General features: G+C 42.2%; 1 protein-coding gene across 1 annotated transcript; it reads right to left on the bottom strand.

Annotated features, from left to right (window-relative positions):
- Positions 1 to 3,237: 3,237 nt before the first annotated feature.
- On the bottom strand, positions 3,238 to 14,381 carry LOC309827647 (retinitis pigmentosa 9 protein). Its single transcript, XM_082662411.1, has 4 exons — positions 14,218 to 14,381; positions 11,781 to 11,811; positions 10,515 to 10,644; positions 3,238 to 3,930 (listed from the first exon to the last, which is right to left on the bottom strand). Exons 1-4 carry the CDS (start codon positions 14,367 to 14,369, stop codon positions 3,926 to 3,928), a joined length of 318 nt encoding a protein of 105 aa, XP_082518537.1. The 5' UTR covers positions 14,370 to 14,381; the 3' UTR covers positions 3,238 to 3,925.
- Positions 14,382 to 19,421: the final 5,040 nt, after the last annotated feature.

Below are 19,421 nucleotides of genomic sequence, written 5' to 3'. Positions count from 1 at the left end.
GGGATTACTCCTGCTCTCCTAACATTTCACAATTAAAATACCATATTTATTAAACCATTTCTCTAATATTGGAATGGTTGTTTCCAACTTTATATAATTTCGGACTTTAAGAGGATATTGTTATCATCAGGACAACCTCACCTTACATCCTTTTCATGTCTTTTATTCTCTCGTATGATGTCATACATGGGATCTTCATGTGCCTTAAGGGTGAGAAAAGGTTAAGGTTGGGTTAGGCTTCATGGGTTGTTAGTTAATTAAACATTAAATCCCTGTTACTAAAAGCCAGTTATTCTTTTCCAGTTTAGTTGTTCAAACATTCTAATCCTTCCTAAGGGTCACCAGAACTGCAAACTCCCGGAAGCTGTAAAAATAATTTTCCAATTAGAAAAATACAGAAGGGAATTCCCCAGTGGTTAGGCCTCCAGGCTTTCATTGCGGAGGGCCTGGGTTCGATGCCTGATCGGGGAACTAGGATCCCGCAAGCCACGCAGAGTGGTCAAAAAAAGAGGGACTTCCCTGGTGGTCTGGTGGATAAGACTCCACATTCCCAATTCAGGGGGCCCGGGTTCAATCCCTGGTCAGGAAACTAGATCCCACGTGCATGCCACAACTAAGAGTCTGCATGCCACAACTAAAGATCCCACATGCTGTAACGAAGATCCCGTGTGCCGCAACTAAGATCCAGCACAGCCAAAATAAATAAATAAATAACTATTTTTTAAAAAGAGAAAAATACAGTATATAATTTAAATATCCTTTATAAAGAATTAAACGATGGCAGAATCATGAAAAACTATTCAAGGAAGAAATATTGAGGCAATTCTCTTTGTTTTATGTGGATACATGATCAAGAAATAGTATTAAGAAAAACAAGTGAATTATAAAATTATATATAACAATGAAACATTTATAGGTATGCAAAAATATATAAGTATCCCAAACAAAGTATGGAAGTATACTGGAGGTACAGATAATTTTAAATGATTTGAATTACTTAAAAGTAAGAACACGTATGGGAAATGTTATGGTATTTGAATTATCTCATTTTAAAAAAGAATAAATGTTTATTACAGAAATTTTAGATATTATCAGAAAATTAAGTTTTTAAAAAAAATCGACCACTTCATTACCCAGGGATAACAGTAATATTAACATTCGGTCTCTCTTTTTCTTTTTTTTTTTTTTGGCTGTACCACACAGCTTGTGGAATCTCAGTTCCCTGACCAGGGATTGAACCTGCACCCACGGCAATGAAAGCGCCGAGTCCTAACCACTGGACCACCAGGGAATTCCCTGGTCTCTCTTTTTATTTATTGGCCGCATTGGGTCTTTTTTTTTTTAATTTATTTTTGGCTTAATCGGGTCTTCGTTGCTGCTCTCTCGAGTTGCGGCGAGTGGGGGCTACTCTTCACTGCGCTGCATGGGTTCTAGGCACTAGGGCTTCAGTAGTTGTGGCTCGCGGGCTCTAAAGCACAGGCTCAGTAGTTGTGGCACACAGGCTTAGCTGCTCCATGGCATGTGGGATCTTCCTGGACCAGGGATTGAACCCATGTCCCCTGCATTGGCAGGCGGATTCTTAACCACTGCACCACCAGGGAAGTCCTGCATTGGCTCTTAGTTGCGGCACACGAGATCTTCGTTGAGGCATGTGGGATTTTCAGTTGCGGCATGCAGGATCTCTTGTTGTGGTGCACGGGCTTCTCTCTAGTGGTGGTGTGCAGGTTTTTCTCTCTCTAGTTGAGGCACGTGGGCTCAGTAGTTGCAGTGCGCAGGCTTAGTTGCCCTGCGGCATGTGGGATCTTAGCTCCCTGACCAGGGATCAAACCCGCATCCCCTGCATTGGAAGGCGGATTCTTTACCACTGGACCACCAGGGAAGTCTCTGGTCTTTTTAAATTGTTATTCATAATTTATGAAAAATTATAATCATACCATTTATATATAAAACTCTATTACTTTTCAGTTGTGTTTTCATAAACATTTTCCCATGATATTACACATTCTTCTAAAACACAATTCCTAATGGCTAAATAATTTCTGTTACAGTAATTTCTGTTGATATATTGGACTGTTAAGGTGTTTCCTATTTTTCTTTAGCTCCCATTTTTCTAACCACATAAATAATAATGAAAGCTATCCTTATACATACATAAAGAATTGTGTATATATTAATGTTCTCTTACATCCTTAAGGTAAATTAAAGTGGGATTTCTGAGTCAAAATGAGTATGTTTAAAGTTTTTGAGATTTATCACCAAACTATGTTCTATAGTATCTGTAGAAATTGTCATTCCACCTAAAAGTAAAACGATTGATCCAAAATAAGTTATTTCAGATTATTAAAATGAAAACACAACATCTTTAAATGTCTTAAAAACTGGAGAATGGGGCTTCCCTGGTGGCGCAGTGGTTAAGAATCCACCTGCCAACGCAGGGGACACAGGTTCGATCCCTGGTCTGGGAAGATCCCACATGCCACAGAGCAACTAAGCCCACGCACCACAATTACTGAGCCTGCACTTGAGAGCCTGCGAGCTACAACTACTGAGGCTGCATGCTGCAACTACTGAAGCCCGTGTGCCTAGAGCCCATGCTCTGCAACAAAGAGAAGCCACTGCAATAAGAAGCCTGCGCACCACAACGAAGAGTAGCCCCCTGCTGACCACAACTAGAGAAAGCCCGTGCACAGCAATGAAGACCCAACGCAGCCAAAAAATAAAATTAAAAAAACAAAAACAAAAACTGGAGAATGTCTGTTGACTCCAGTTTGATATATGTTGATAACCTCAGTACATCCAGACAGCTACATATTTCACTTGACAGAAGCAGTTACTGAATGGAGAATTTACACCCCTGGGAAATGACTCTGTTAAAATAAGGTGAGGAAAAGATAATTTTACTGTCATGTAAAGAGCAAATATAATTTATATATACACTTCTAGCTTATAGTTTAAAGACATATAATCTTCAGGTAAAGCCTGGAAAACTAAAACCCTCATTTTAGTTATGAAACATGATTTTTTTATACAATAAGTTAAAAAAAAGTGATTGAATAAATAACAATGTCTGCTTCAGAAATAAAATCACTATCCCCAAGGTATAAGCGAATAACACCTTAATGAGAATTTTTTTGTTAAGAACTAATCTGTCAAAAAAAAAAAAAAAAAAAGAACTAATCTGTCACACACTGTACAGGCACGCCTCATTTTACTGCACTTCACTTTATTGTACTTGGCAGGTACTACGTTTTTTACAAATTGAAGGTTTGTGGCAACTGTATTGAGCAAGTATATCAGCATCATTTTTCCAACAGTATTTGCTCACACCATGTCACTGTGTCACATTTTGGTAATTCTCACAATATTTCAAACTTTTCATTATAATTACATTTGTTAGGGCGATCTGTGATCAGTGATCTTTGATGTTAGTACTACAACTCTCTGAAGGCTCAGATGATGGTTAGCATTCTTTAGCAAGAAAGTATTTTAAATTAAGTTATGTACTTTATTTTTTTAGACAGAATGCTATTGCACATTTAACAGAATACAGCATAGAGTAAACATGACTTTTATATGTGTTGGGAAATTTAAAAATTCATGTCATTCACTATATTGTGATATTTGCTTTATTGAGGTTCTAGATATTGCTAGAACCAAACCTGCAACATCTCTGAGGTACGCCTGTAATTTAACACATATGTAGTTAACACCAGATACTTTGGCCAAATGACTTCTGGGAATGTATTTTGTGTGAATTTGCAGTTCACTGTTAGTACCTAATCAACTGATATTCACTATCTCTGATAAATGTAAATTGATATAGTGGGGTTCTACTTACTACTCTGAACTGTTCTAACTTTTGGTTGCCTTTGATAAAAAAAGGGCATTCTTTGTCGCCTGTTCGGTGACCATATCGTTTACAGCATCAACCTGAAAACAAAGAAAAGAGGAAATATTTTTGTAAGATAACACAGTTTCCTTTAATGAAGACAAAGGATCAGTAGATCATATTAAAGTTTTTCTTCATTAAACTCCAATTCTAAAAGCAAATGCAATCAGTGAATGAACCATGTAAGATCCTAAAAAACAAAGGAAAACTACAGATCTTCCTTGAGTTATGATGGGGTTACATCCCAATAAACCCATCATAAGTTGAAAATACTATAAGTTGAAAATGCACTTAATACACCTAAACTACTGAACATCATAGCTTAGCCTAGCCTACCCTAAATGCACTCAGAACACCTACATTAGCCTACAATTGGGCAAAATCATCTAACACAAAGGCTATTTTGTAATAAAGTGTTGAATTTCTCATGTAATTTATTGAATACTGTACTGAAAGTGAAAAACAAAATTGTTGTATGGGAACATAATTTTGAGAGCTGGATCTCAGGAAACCATTGAAAAACAATGAAGTGTGGGGGTTCTCTGTTGACTGCCTCTGAGCTGTCCCTGTCTTTATCTCTCCTAACATCTAAAGTTCAGGAAAGGAGGATAACACTCCTTCAAACCAATGTCTTTCTTTGTGTTCAAAACCCTCTTACCTTTAAAGGAAAGGTGATCCTTACTATTCAAAGTGTGGTCCATGCACAAGCAAAATCAACAACACATGGGAGATTGGTAGAAAGGCACAGTATTAGGCCTACCCCAGAAACACTGACACGTACTTGGAGTTCAAAAGACTTATTGGTGATGTGTAGACATATTAAAGTTTGAGAACCACTGTTCTAGATAATACTACAATCACTAAAATCACTAAAAGTATGCATATGTGTGTGTGTGTGTGTGTGTATATATATATATATATATATATATATATATATATATATATATATATATATCTCTTGTTTGGAATGAGTCCAAGTTTTGTGGTGCCTGAGCTTAAATTATTCGGTGGGGGTGGGGATGGAGGGGGCTCTTTAGGAAAAACAAAAATCTTGCCTTGGCAAATTTTACAAAATCCTATGACCATAATCAACACATCACTATGGTCCCTGCAGGTCTTTGAAAGACACAAGTGAGGGGCCCTGAAACTTAAGCTTCATTTACTTCTTGGTAAAACTGGATCTGGTCCCAACCCAAACTTTTATTTTCCAAGTCAATGCAAATAACTATAAAATACTAAGTGAAATGCAACTAACCGCCTCATCAAACAGAGCAGTGGTTTTCAAACTTTTAAAAAAAGCCATAGACTTCTGGGTAAAGATGACAGACTAAACACATTTGTCTCCTTTCATTTCCTTCCTGAGATTCTATAAAAATGACAAGAGAATTCTTTTCAAAAGGAACAATCCAGGAAGTATCTCAAGAAGGGCCAAGTAACAACCTCCATAAATCTGTTCCTCCATAGGAGCATTGGAAGTAGTTGCAAATTTTTCCAAATCAAGTTGTCTGAAACCTTGAAAATTAACCAAAGGCTTGCCACAATCTAAAGAGTATTAATTAAAGAAACCCTGCTGAGCCTTGGTAAGAACAGCAGGATTTCTGGCGTTTTAACTGGGCTCACTCCCAACACCTACTTACACAACAGTCTTAAAAACAAGCAGCCCTGCAACTATGACAGCTGTGAAAAGCAGCAGTGTCACACCCACTGAAGAGGGAAGACTGGATTTTGAGCACCTCAAAAAGCCCTGACTTCAGAGCACAGAGCCACGCTGGCAGGGTATCGTGGCTATCTGACCAGTCATGCAGTTTGCTCTACAGAAGAAGCCCTACCCCAGGATATTTGTCAAAAATAGTCACTTGCAATTGTTTAACATCACAGCTTATTATAGCTGTGATATCACTGGGTAAACAAGAGCCCAGCCAAAAGTTTAAAAGGAAGATCTGGGGAATGAGATGTCCATAGAGGGCTCTCAAAAATTCTGACATAATTCCGGGAAGCTAGAAGACTATACACATGTGTAAGGCTGTGTGCATGCATAGTAAAGGACTGAGAAGGCCTTTTTTTTCACTTCTGACTCACTGTTAAGGCTCTGTGCAAGCAGGCACTAAAGGCTAAGGCAGACATGTAATCCAAACCACATGAGCATTTCAGGTTTGTCTTAACACACACATATAACCTCTTGGCAAAGGGTAGAAGGCTTCTTAGATCAATGCACTTAAGGAAATCTCTGTCGTATTATTAGCTGACCTCTAAGCTAACAGAGGAGACTTCAGTGGCCATACACTACAGGGAATACAGACTTACAGAATTAGTTAGGAAAGTCACTAAAAATACAAAAAGGAACAATAACAAAACCTGGGTAGAAGGGAGAATCTGATTTCCAGACCACCTTATATTATCTAAAATGGGCAGTTTTCACAAAAAAATTGCAGAACACACAAAGCAACAGCAAGTCCAGATACTGGACTTACTAGACAAAGACTTTAAATCAGCTATTATAAATAAGTTCAAAGAACTAAAGGAAGTTATGCCTAAAGAATTAAAGAAAAGTATGACAGTGATATCATAACAGATGGAAATTATTAATAAAGGGATACAAATTATAAAAATAAATAAAAAAAATTCTGGAGTTGAAAAGCACAATAATCAAACTGAAAAATTAACTGGAAGGTCTTAACAGCAGATTTAAGATGGCAGAACAAAGAATAAGCAAACCTGAAGATAGGTAACAACTGAGATTATCCAGTCTGAGGAACAGAAAGAAAAAGGAATGAAGAAAGCTGGCCAGAGTCGCAGAGACCTGTGGGATACCATCAAAATTCACAGCATACGCATAAAGAAAATCTCAGAAAGAAAGGAGTGCTAGAGAGTGTAGAATGTTTGAAAAAATAATGGCCAAAAACTTCCGCAATTTGATGAAAAACATTAATCTACAAATCTATGAAGCTCAATGAACTCCAAGTAGAATGAGTTCAAAGAGATCCATCAGAGGCAAACTGTTAAAAAGCGAAAGATAACAAGAAAATTTTAAAAGCAATGAAAGAAAAACAACTCATCACATATAAGCAATCCTCAATGAGATTATCAGATGACTTCTTATCACAAACCATGGAGACCAGAAGGCAGTAGAATAACACATTCAAAGTGCTGAAAGAAAGACTATTAAGCAAGAATTCTACAGCCCGCAAAATTATCCTTCAGAAATAAAAGGGAACTTAAAGTTCAGATAAACAAAATCTGCAAATTTATTGCTAATGGACTTGCCTTACAAAAAATAACAAAGCTGAAATGATGAAAGGATACTAGGCAGTTACTCAAATCCACATGAAATACACAGCACCAGTAAAGGTAACTACAAACATAATTATAAAAGACAGTATAAATACATTTATTGTAATTCTTTTCTTCTCCTATCTCATTTTAAAACAACTACATAGAGAAATAATTATAAAACAGTGATGATGAGCTTATAATATATAAAAATGTAATTTGTATGACAATATTATCACAAAGGAGGAGGAGAGAATGGAGCTGTATAGGAACAAAGTTTCTGTATTCTATTGAAATTACATTAGCATTAATCTGAATGAAAATCAAAAGGCAGGTATTGGCAGAATGGATAAAAAAATGTTTTCCAAGTAAAACAAACTTTAGATTCAAAGACAAAATTAAACTGAAAGTAAGAGGATGAAAAGAGATACAAATAAAGCAGTGTTTACAGGAAATTTATAGCTTTAAATACCAACATTAGAAAAGAACAAAGATCTCAAATAAATAATATAAAGTTCAGTTTAAAAATCTAACTGAAAGAGAGCTGGAGTGGCTATACTAATATTAGAGAAAACAGACTCAAAGGCAGAAATTGTTACAAGAGACAAATATTGACATTTTATAATGATATAAGGGTCAATCCATCAAGAGGATATAACACTTATAAACATATATGCACCTAACAACAAAGTTCCAAATAGATGCAGCACAAATGGACAGAACTGAAGGGAAAACTAGATAATGCAACAATAATAATTAGAGACTTCAATATTCCACAAAGGACAAAACAACTAGAGAGAATATCAACAATGAAATAGAAGACTTCAACAATACTATAAACCAACTAGACCTCACAGATATCTGTAGAACATCTGACCACCCCAAAAGAACAGAATACACATTTATTTGAATCCCACATGGAACATTATCCAGAATAGAGCATAGGCTAGGCTATAAAACAAGAATTAATAAATTTAAAAGGATTACCAGGACTTCCCTGGTGGTGCAGTGGTTAAGATTCCACGCTCCCAATTCAGGGGGCCCAGTTTCGATCCCTGGTCAGGGAACTAGATCCCACATACGTGCCACAACTAAGGAGCCTGCAAGTTGCAACTAAGGAGACCACGTGCCGCAATTAAGGAGCACACATGCCGCAACTAAAGGAGCTGGTGAGCCACAACTAAGGAGCCCACCTGCCACAAATAAAACCCAGCACAACCAAATAAGTAAATAAAATAAGTACTTAAAAATAAAATAAAATAAGGATTCAAACCATACAAAGTATGTTTTCCAACCACAAAGAAAACAAATTAGAAAGCAATGATAGTAGCAAACTTTGGGAATCTACAAATACGTAGAAATTAAACAACACATTTCTAAACAATCCATGGGTCAAAGAAGAAATTTCAAGGAAAATTAACAAGTATTTTGATTTGAACGAAAATTAAACATAACATATGAGATGCAGATAAAGCAGTGCTTAGAGGGAAATGTAGAGCTTTAAATGCCTATATTAGAAAAGAATGAAGCTCTCAAATCAATAATCACAGGTTCAATTAAAAAATCCAGAAAACAAAGAGCGACCCAAACCAAAGGCAAGCAGAAGGAGGAAATAATAATAATGAACTACTGGCATTACTGGCATGTGCTATGCCATAGATGAACCTCAAAAATATTATGCTTAAAGAAAGAAGCTGGGGGCTTCATGAGGCAATGAAGATCCCGCATGCGGCAACAAAGATCCTGGGTGCTGCAACTAAGACCCAGCACAGCCAAATAAATAAATAAATATTTTTTAAAAATACTAAATGCTGGGCTTCCCTGGTGGCACAGTGGTTGAGAGTACGCCTGCCGAGGCAGGGGACATGAGTTCGTGCCCCGGTCCGGGAAGATCCCACATGCCGCGAAGCGGCTGGGCCCGTGAGCCATGGCCAATGAGCCTGCGCTTCTGGAGCCTGTGCTCCGCAACAGGAGAGGCCACAACAGTGAGAGGCCCGTGTACCACCAAAAAAAAAAAAAAAAAACTAAATGCTAAATGAAGAGCAGACACCAGAAAATTGAATTCTAAGCCACCAGAGGGGAGAACGGAGAATCAGCTCAATTTCTATTTGCAGCACCTCCAAAGAGCTTAGGAATTGAGCTCTGAGCACCAGATACCTCTGAAAGTAAAGGTAGAGGAGGAGCTGAAATAAGGAGGATTGATGAAAAGTCCAAGGGCAACTCTTACTAGCCCTGGTGGAAGGAAGTTTATTGTCTGAAAAAGGTAAAGCATAGATCTCTGGCAAAATGACATCAGATACATGTGAAGGCAAGGTGCCACAGTAAATACAGAAGATTACATGAACAAATAAAAAGTAAATGGTAAGATTTCCCAACCTTCTTGCTCCAATAAGATCCCACAACACTAGCAGCTTGGCCTTCACCCTCCATGGAGGAGCCTTCTTCTCTAGGAAAATATAACTCACCCCAAGAAGAAAAACCTACAGGTACTGACCTCACAAGTTCCCAATTCACCAGCCTAGAAAGATTACCCTCCAGTGAAACTCAGCAAGCCCCACTCACACACTTAGAGCTCCTAATCAACTTTTTATCTCCCAATGATGAGCAATAACTGTGGTTGCCAGTCTCAAAGATGGACCCCCAAATCCCTGACTTCTAAAAAGCATGCCCTCATGTATTCCCTGCCACCCTGAATAAGGCTAACTGTTGTAACCTAGGTACTGGAAAAAGCATGATGTGTGAATGCAGGCAAAGAGACTGCAAACTGCTATTTTAATTATGTGTGTGAAGAATCTTTGTACCAACAACGTCTTTAAAGGCAGCAGTACCCCTTCTTCAAATGCCGTCTTACGCTGGATGAAGATGCTGCTGCTCTGGTGCGGTGGAGGGTGTGCACACAGAGCTCTACCTGTTCCAGACCCATCCTCTGTGGCCCAGAGCTCCTCTCAGGTTAACTGGACAAAACCTCAACACCTCTGATGAGGACGACTGACTGAGGCAAGACCCAACGGACCACCCTCCAATGCATCCCTTGTCCCCCATGGCATTTCTACATGGAATATCCTTTCTGTTACAGGAATATTACTGAAGCGTATACTCCGCAGGCAGCTACGGCCCTGTGGAAGACCATTGCCCTTACAGCCAGAAGCCCTGGAGTCTAGGCACCGCACTGCCTCTTACCCCAGAACACTTAATAACATATGCAAGGCGGCTTCCTCAACTATAGCACAGAGATCATGCCCTGACTTTAGCAGGGCTGTGGTGAGAATGAACTAAAAGAAGTGAACTCATTTGTAAACAGTGGTCTATAACTTGCACGTATTGAGGGTGTTACTTGAAACCCTTCCACACTCACACTGCATGACTTTGACTTCTTTCCCCAGTGGCATCCAAAGTCCTTTGGTTGGTGCGTGGGCCAGAAATTCCCTGGCATGTTCACTGCCTGGGACATCTGGTATACAGTCTTCTGGCTTAGTCTCATCCTCCTGAAAAAGGAAACTGTGTAAGCTGTGCGGCAAAAAACATAGGAACTCTCTCCCACCTGTCTGAGAACACAGCCCTGCCTGGCTTTCTCATGGGCTGGAGATCCCAATGTCATCATAAGTTACCCTCTGAAGAGCTAGAAAGAAAGACAAATCATAACTGACAGAAAAAACGGAAGTAACTATACTAGAAGAGCTAGCTATACCATGAAAACAAAGTAGCTGTTCTCAGAGAAGAGTTACTAGTGTTTACATAGGATTGATCTGTGAGCTCCAAATTCTGATTCTAGATCACAAAAATTAGATTCTAAGATCACAAAAAGTTTTCTGCTAACTTAAAAGCTTTGTGGAATGAGGCAGAATATAGAGTTAAACAGGTGAGGTTTCCTGGAATAATAAGAACAATGTGTTAGAGTAAAATAGATTATCAAACCTTGAAGGCCACTGTCATGTTTTATAATCTCACACATGCCGTATTAGTGAGATGTATTTTCATTACCAAATAACTGCACTATATAATTAAGGTGCTGTTTTTTTACCTCATGATTTTTTCAAGTTTCCACGAATATTAAATTTATAATGGAAGAATGTTTTCTAAAAATCTTTTTTTTAAGTTGAAAGTTACCAAACAGAAAAGGTTACTTTGGCCTTAAGTCCTCTAAGTCTCGCTCCTGCAGAAAGACACTGACACTGTGGCCAGGGTGCTGGAGGAGGGACTCCTGCAACAGGTAGGGCTGGACTGGATGAGCTTCACGTCTCCTCAGAGTCCAATGTTCTCTGAGTTGATGACATTCAAGAAATCAGCACCGGGCGGGTCAGAGAAGGAACATGGGGCAGGAGAGCTTTGAGGAGATGCAGTCACAGTGAGACAGAAAGAATGGGAGTGAGCGCTGAGGAACACTCGGGGGGCCTGCAGTGGTTTCTTAGGGGACAGACACAAGGCTGATTAAATTTCTGCAAAGGCACAGGCTGTGACAAAGCCCAAAGTGCATGAACCGACTGCCATCTGCAGGGAAGACACAGAACTATCATAAAAGGAGGTTCAAACCTTATGCAGCTGTTTTTCGTAAGTGACTGAGTCTGAGCACCGAGTCAAATCTGTCTCAGAGAAAAACCAAAAGTACAAACTTCACACTGACCTTGATAAGTCCAGGAGGAGGTTTTTCATAACTAGAAAGGAAGAAAACACCAGTCATGAACCATGTTCATAGGAATGTAACACATCTCAATCAGCAAAAGGCAACTGCAGACCAAAATGAAAAGACTTTTTTTTTTAGAAAAAACTTCAAACTACATTATAACTAAAACAGTTAATAAAATATGCCCAGCAGTCAGAAGTCCTATATAAATAAACTGATGCTATACCACATCCTGTTCGATGTCGAACTTAAATTCACTGAAATCATAACTTGGTGTCTTGGCACAGCGATTTTATTTTTGGAAGAAGGGAAAGCAAGAGATTGCAGGGAAAATGTGAGGTAAGAAGAGCCTTGAGGGCCTCCCTGGTGGCGCAGGGGTTAAGAATCCGCCTGCCAAGTCAGGGGACACGGGTTCAAGCGCTGGTCCGGGAAGATCCCACATGCTGCGGAGCAACTAAGCCCGTGTGCCACAACTACTGAGCCCACATGCCTAGAGCCTGTGCTCCGCAACAAGAGAAGCCACCGCAACAAGAAGCCCGCACACCGCAACGAAGAGTAGCCCCCGCTCACCGTAACTAGAGAAAGCCTGCGCACAGCAACGAAGACCCAACGCAGCCAAAAAAAAAAGTTATAACAATGTTAACACTGACATTGATTAGGAAAGTTATTATGATGGTGCTATATTGGAAGGATGGAAACAAGAAGGGCAAGTAAGAGAACTAAATCTTTATCTACTATGACAAGAAGTTAACAGATGTCTAAAATTGTTGAGTCAACAAAACCAGTTGTAAGCATATAACCTAGAAATGTGCAGTTAAATCCAAGAAATAAAAACTAAAAGAGTCTGCACATGGAAGGCTTGGCCTTGTTAGGAGGGAAGGGGGTGGAGGGCTGTGCAGGTTACTCTGGGGGGTAAATGAGGAGTTGGGCAGCCCAGCACTATTTTTGGTAGCATTTTTAGTACTATTTGAGTTTTAAGCTATATACAAGTATTACTCTGGTATGAATTAAACTTAATTAAAATCAAACAAAACCCTGAACTAGAAAAAGCAAATATGTCCATAGCCTAGCCAGCTTCAAATCTGTGAAACTGGAAAAATCCCACTGGTCTGAGAATCACACTCCTGAATTCTGCTCTAATTTTGTTGGCTAACCAGGTCAGTGGCTTAACCACTGAGCCTCCATTTTCTCATCTACAAAACGTTATCATCTTTCTCTTGTCTGTGAAAAAGCTCTGTGAGCTACAAAATAAACACATAGTATTAACCACCACCTGGCATCCCACAGTTAAAGATACAGAGGGCTGGTGGGGCTAAGCCCTGCCTGAGCCCAGAGTGCCTTGAACACGCCAGGACTGTGGATGCCAGCAATGCAGAACCTGTTTCCAAACCACGGCCCACTGAGGTGAAATTCAGCTCAAGAGCCACACTGAAAAGAGCAGGCCAGGCTCCAAGGAAGCATGCACTTTGTATCAAAGCTCCCAGAAGGTTAATGAGGGCCTTTCCTTACACGACTGTCTCAGCAATCATGAGAAGGTAGGTAATGAGAAGTGCCTAAAGCAAATAATTCAGATAACTCAGTGAACACCAAACTTAGTAAAGTCAGACTTCTAAAGCTGATTACAGAACGACAGAAACACAGAAAAGAACCGCAAGGGTCATTAATCCAACCTTCCACCTGATGTTTAAATCTCCTTTACAACCAACCCTTTTCTCAGGCGTTATCTGGACTCTCTCCAACCCCGGGTAGCTGGGGGAGTACAGTGCCTCCTAGGTCAGGCCACGCTGACCGGCAAGAATCTATGACTCTGGTCCTAATTCTTCTTGTTGAGCTGGAACTGGCCTCTTTGTAGCTTCCACACTTAACCCTGGTAAAAAAAAAAATCCTGGGGACGAGAGAGAAGTCCACGCTCTCTTCCACCTGACAGCTCCTCCCGAAGAGTCAGGGACCAGGCCCTCACCCCACGTTTTTTCTTCCCTTCCTCACCGCGCACTCATGTTACGGGACTGGGCTTTTTCCTCCCTAGTTAACAGCACTAGATGAAAAGAATGGGGATTTTACCCAGTTCAGAGCGAGCCCCTTGAACTGAGAAATGGGAAAGGACCCAAGGGCGCAGCCGCACTTCTCCTGTATTCAAATCCTGACGGACACCGACGTCGCCGCACGAGGAATAAAACCGTAGTTTCCGGCAGGGAAGCGCCCGCCCGCCGCCGCCTCGCGCGCCCGGGACGACCCTGGGGACGGAGTCTCCCCGCTCTTCCTCCAGCGGCTGAGAGTCCAACGTCCCGCAGCCCGGAATCAAATCCCGCACCCGGCTCGCTGGGGACGGGCCCACCTGTCCACTCGCAGGTCTCCAACCCCGGGCGGGCCCCGCCGCGCGACCCCGGGCCCCGACCCCATTCCTCGCATTAGTCGGGGGCGGGCGTGACGGACTCACAAGGACTCCAGGTGCTTGAGCTGCTGCAGCTGCTGCGCGTCGTGCCGCCGCCGCCTCTGTTCCCGGCGTCGCTGCAGCTCTTGCTTCGGAGGCTCCCGCGGCCGCCGCGCGCCCCCGGTCCCCGAGTCGTCGCGCCCGAGCCGGGACGACATTGCGGCCCCGCGCCGAGCCGCGAAGACCGCACTTCCTCCGCGCCGCGCCCGCCCTGCCCCGCTGCGCCCCCCTCGCCGCCACTCCGCGGCCCGCCGGGCCGGGCCGAACGTCCCGGCTGAGGCCGCCAGTGCCCCGCCTCCCGACAGGCCGGCCAGACTGCCTCCGCAAGTCCGCGCTCTGAGCGTCCTAACCGTGCTGCGGAGTCAGCGGGTGCCGGAGGCCGGAGCGCGACCCACTGGCGGCGGCCAGGAGCCCCGGCGCTGAGGATGCTGCGGAGGGAGTCAGATCTTTCCCTTGGTTCTCTTGAAGTATTCCCTTCTGAAGCCTTCAGGGATGTAAGCTGTTCAGTTGCATAGAAGCCACCATGCTAAGAGGAAGCCCAAGCTAACAAATGAGGAGAGATCACGTGAAGAGGCCCTGAGACAATAAAAAAAGGGATGTCAGGTCAGACCCCACTGCCTAACCACACCCCACCCCTGGTCAGATGACTCCTTGGTGCAAGCCAAAGATAAATCTTAAGGGGCTCACGTCAACCAAGAATTGCTCCTGTCCTCCTGGGGAGGCTTTGTTTGCCGACCAAGTTATGTGCTTAAAGTAAAAGAAAAGAAGATGGAAGAAGGAAAAAAGAAAAGACAACAAACATTATCTAATCACAACCAGTGACCTTATGGCATGCAAGCAAATAATCTGAAAACTTTAGTATATACTTATATGCAGAAAGCAATTGTGTTGGATTTTTCTCACTTGCAGTTGAAAGAAGTCAATTCAAAGTCAGTTTGTCTAACATAGTGATTTGCTCTCTCAGCAAGAAGACCCAGGGATTGTTAATTCCATTTTAGCAAGTATTAGTCAAAATTCTTTTGAAAACAACAATGGACCAAAATCCAAATCAAACTGGTCTAAGAAAAAAAAGTAAGTAATTTATGGGCTTACGTATGTGAAATGTCGTGGGATGGAACTTCAGGAATGGCTGGATCTAGGGGCTGAAATGTTATAGTCAGCAACTTCAAAGCTTCACGTTCCTTTGTATTGCTTCATTCTTTGCAGTTTCTCCCATTGTGGGGGCAAAGATGGCCACTGGAATCCAAAGATGGCCAACAAATTAGCAGCCCCAGCTGGAAGGAACTTTCTCTTTCTCAGTTCCAATAAGAATTCCATGTATTATACTCATTGGCTTAGCAAGAGTCATGTACTTGTCATGGAAACAACCACTGTAGTCAAGGAGCTGCAATACACTGACTGCTCATGCCTATGTTACATGTCACCCTAAATCCGAGGGTGGATCAGCTTTATCCAAGCCATATAGACTAAGAGAGGGGGAGGGGTTGTTCCTCAAAGCAAAATCCAGGTGCTATTAACAGAGGAAGAGAGAGAGAGACAGGAAGAAAAAGAAGAGGAGGAGGAAGGAGAAGAGAAGAGCAATATTGGGCAGGGAAAAGTAACAGGTGTACAGTTCAGTGGTCTGACAGCCTCACCCAGTACCATATCCTGAGCTGCATTCTAGGCATCTCTCTTTGATGATTACCCTGTTAGAGCTTATAAAGCAGGGAAAATTCTTTTTTTTATTGGAGTATAATTGCTTTACAATATTGTGTTAGTTTCTGCTGCACAGCGAAGTGAATCAGCCATACGGATACACACATCCCCTCCCTCTTGGACCTCCCTCCCCTCCCCATCCCACCCAACTAGGCCATGACAGAGCACCGAGCTGAGCTCTCTGCTATACAGCAGTTTCCCACTAGCTATTTTAAACATCGTAGTATATTTATGTCAAATCTAATCTCCCAGTTCATCCCACCCTCCCCTTCCCCCCGTGTCCACACGTCTGTTCTCTACGTCTGCCTTTCTATTCCTGCCCTGCAAATAGGTTCATCTGTACCATTTTTCTAGATTCCACATATATGAATTAACATACAATATTTGTTTAGTGAAAATTCTTTTGCTGCTATATCCACCTGTTTATGTGAGCTTGGGTTCTTTATGTATTTTGGCACCAGATTGAGAAGTTTCCTGGTCACCGATCCAGGATGATATGCAAGGTGTTGTGGTCACTCCACAGAAGTATTCTGGACCCTCCTCCACCCCAAATCGGTTTGCTGTCAAGACTGATGATGCCACATATGCACCGAGAGGGTAGGGAGAAATTTATTATTCACATATTGAGGCTTTCTGGGAGAGCAGGTCAGGCACCTAAGACAGTTCAAAAATAGCTTCAGCAAAGGAAAGGTGAGTGACCCTGGGTTTTATGATGTTTAGGAGGTAGAACCTGGGTGAATACTCCTGCACACAGGCCAAGGCTTTGTGGGGTTTGAACTTTCCTCTGGTGCCAAGGGAAGGAGTGTGTAGGCTTTCTTATCAGCTTGTCCACAGGTGGGGAGGAAGCGGAAAGTGGAGGCGGGGCTTGAAGGGTGACAGTGGTCAACATAAAAAAATGGAGTCAGATTCTTTATGACCCAGGGCCATCTTTCAAATTCAGCCCCATTTTCTGATTGTGATAAACTCAATGTAGTGACATCTAGTAAGCAGTTAGACAAACAGGAATTCTTTCTCTGGTGGTTATGATTCTGAATCATTCTTCTTACCCATCACCCTTTCTTTATGCCTATAGCATCTGGAGGGGTGTGCAGGTACAGCTCCTTTCCAGAAAGAAAGAGTAAAATGATTATTACCCAACTGTGAATACACATGGAGTCACCCTTCACTTTCTACCCAGGCGCCTAGCCCAGGTGAGTGAGAGATGCCTTCTTTGTCCTCCCTCCGTGTTCTATCCTCTGCTTCAGTCTTTTCTGCCCCTCTGCTTCATCCTAAGATAGCAGATTCACTCTCAAGGCCAGCCAGAGGGCCTTGGTGTTGGCCTAATTGTAGAGGGGTGGCTGCAGCTAGCCCTGACTCTGTGTTACTGGATAGGTTTGAAGCCTTTCTGAATGAAACAATTTTTAAAAGACTAGATTTTCTTCTTCTTCCCCCCTCCTCAACCGCCTGACCAGGGATGGAACCCAGGCCCCCTGCAGTAGAAGCATGGAGTCCTAACCACTGGACCACCAGGGAATTCCCCCAAATGACTAGATTTTTCTCCTGCTTATATGTATTTTTTTAATTAATTAATTTAATTTCTTTATTTTTGGCTATGTTGGGTCTTTGTTGCTGCACGCGGGCTTTCTCTAGTTGCGGTGAGCAGGGGCTACTCTTCTTTGTGGTATGCAGGCTTCTCATTGTGGTGGCTTCTCTTGTTGCAGAGCTCGGGCTCTAGGCGCGCGGGCTTCAGTAGTTGTGGCTCACAGGCTCAGTAGTTGTAGCTCACAGGCTCTAGAGCACAGGCTCAGTATTTGTGGCGCAGGGGCTTAGTTGCTCCGCGGCATGTGGGATCTTCCTGGACCAGGGCTCGAACCCGTGTCCCCTGCATTGGCCGGTGGATTCTTAACCACTGCGCCACCAGGGAAGGCCGATCCTGCTTATCTTGACCAGCTTTTGCAGCATAGCTTTGATGCCATTGTTTTGCTCACAAGGTGTTTTTTTAAACTAGTTCTTAATTTACCAATGACCTTTTCCCCACCGGGAAGATGGAGGAAGGAAAAAAATGAGTAAAAGGGAAAGATCACACCCTATTACATACTAATGAATCATGGCTAGATTAGAGGGTAGACTGCAGAATCTGTCTCCCCCCCTTCCCCCCTGCTAAACACCAGACTTCAAAGAATTCTGGTCAAGTAGTCACTAAGCTCCCAAGGGTCCATGTCCACAGCTCTCTGCAGCACAGTGGAAACATTTGAGAAGTCCCGTATTATTATTTCTAATAATTTAAACTGGTATTCTATTTAGTAACCAGTAGGATTAGAGGAAAAATTGCAGACAATGTGCCTTACTTGATGCTTGGAGGGAAAAGGGGAGACATCTAACGTAATTGACAAAACCTGTTGGTTGACAAACCAATTGCCATTCCTCCTTCGCTTCCTTGCTCACAGCACTCTGGTTTTGTTCAGGAAGCTTAGGGAGCCATCTACTTCAGAGGAGGCTCTCCTTGCTCTCTGGAGATGAATCTTGATTAGTCTTAAACCAATCGTAGTGATCCTATTTCTCTTCCACTGATAAGTTAGCAATGGGCATGGGATAGTTTCAGTCAATGAGACATGAGGGGAGGTCTGTAGGAGGGAGGCTTTCTGGAAATGCTTGCTCTTAATAAAGGATACTTGGAAAGATAAAAGATCCCTTTTGTGCCTCAGGGTGGCGCTTCCCTGCATGTGGTAGCTGGATCTGGGGGAGCCATGTTGGAATCATGAGGGGGAGCAGTGAACCCCCTGAGGAGGACAGGAGAAGACACCTGAGCCCTTGAGGATGTTCTAGAGACACTTTATTAACCACACCTGCAGCTGCTTCCCATCCAGACTTTCTCTTCTGAGAGATAGTATACATCTCTATGGGTTAAGTGATTTTTGAGTTGGGTCTTCTCTCACTCATAGATAAATGCGATTCCTTACATTTACACAGTACTTTGCAGATTTCCATCCCTCATAAATTGCTTCCCTTGATCCTCCTAGAAACTCTATGGAGGTAGGCAAGACATCTTACAAATAAGGAAATTGAGTTTCAGAGAGTAGGGGCATGAGTGGCCCTACAACCAGGGTGGTCTGATTTCTAGTCCAGGGTTTTTCATCAAACCACATGGTGACTCCAGGTGTGTTGTCAAATACTGAAGGTGGGAGAACTTCTTGGAAACTCTTGGGGAGGGAGAGATCACACTGCTGGAAACATTTCTCCTACTTCACTTTTGCCTCAGGTCAACTCAGATGAATTTGGCGGGGGTGGGGGGTGGGGTGGGGGAGATGTTTTTCTTAATACTGGCCTTTTCTTTATCCCCAACTCAGTGTGTGCCAAGCTGAAGTTAATAGCTTACAAAGCTTAGCCTCCAGGGTTTACTGCTCTTGGAAGATCTGATTCATGCATGAGTCCTTCTTTATTTCAGGCTCAATGAAAACTGGAATTCTTTCTTTAGTGCCCTGCTTTACTTGACGGACTATGTTTGTAATTTTTCCACTAACTTCCTGTATAGAGGT

The sequence above is a fragment of the Grampus griseus genome (assembly GCF_964374135.1).
Source record: "Grampus griseus genome assembly, chromosome: 9".
In the NCBI taxonomy this organism is placed as follows: Eukaryota; Metazoa; Chordata; class Mammalia; order Artiodactyla; family Delphinidae; genus Grampus; species Grampus griseus.
This window is presented reverse-complemented; position numbering and strand designations above follow the sequence as displayed.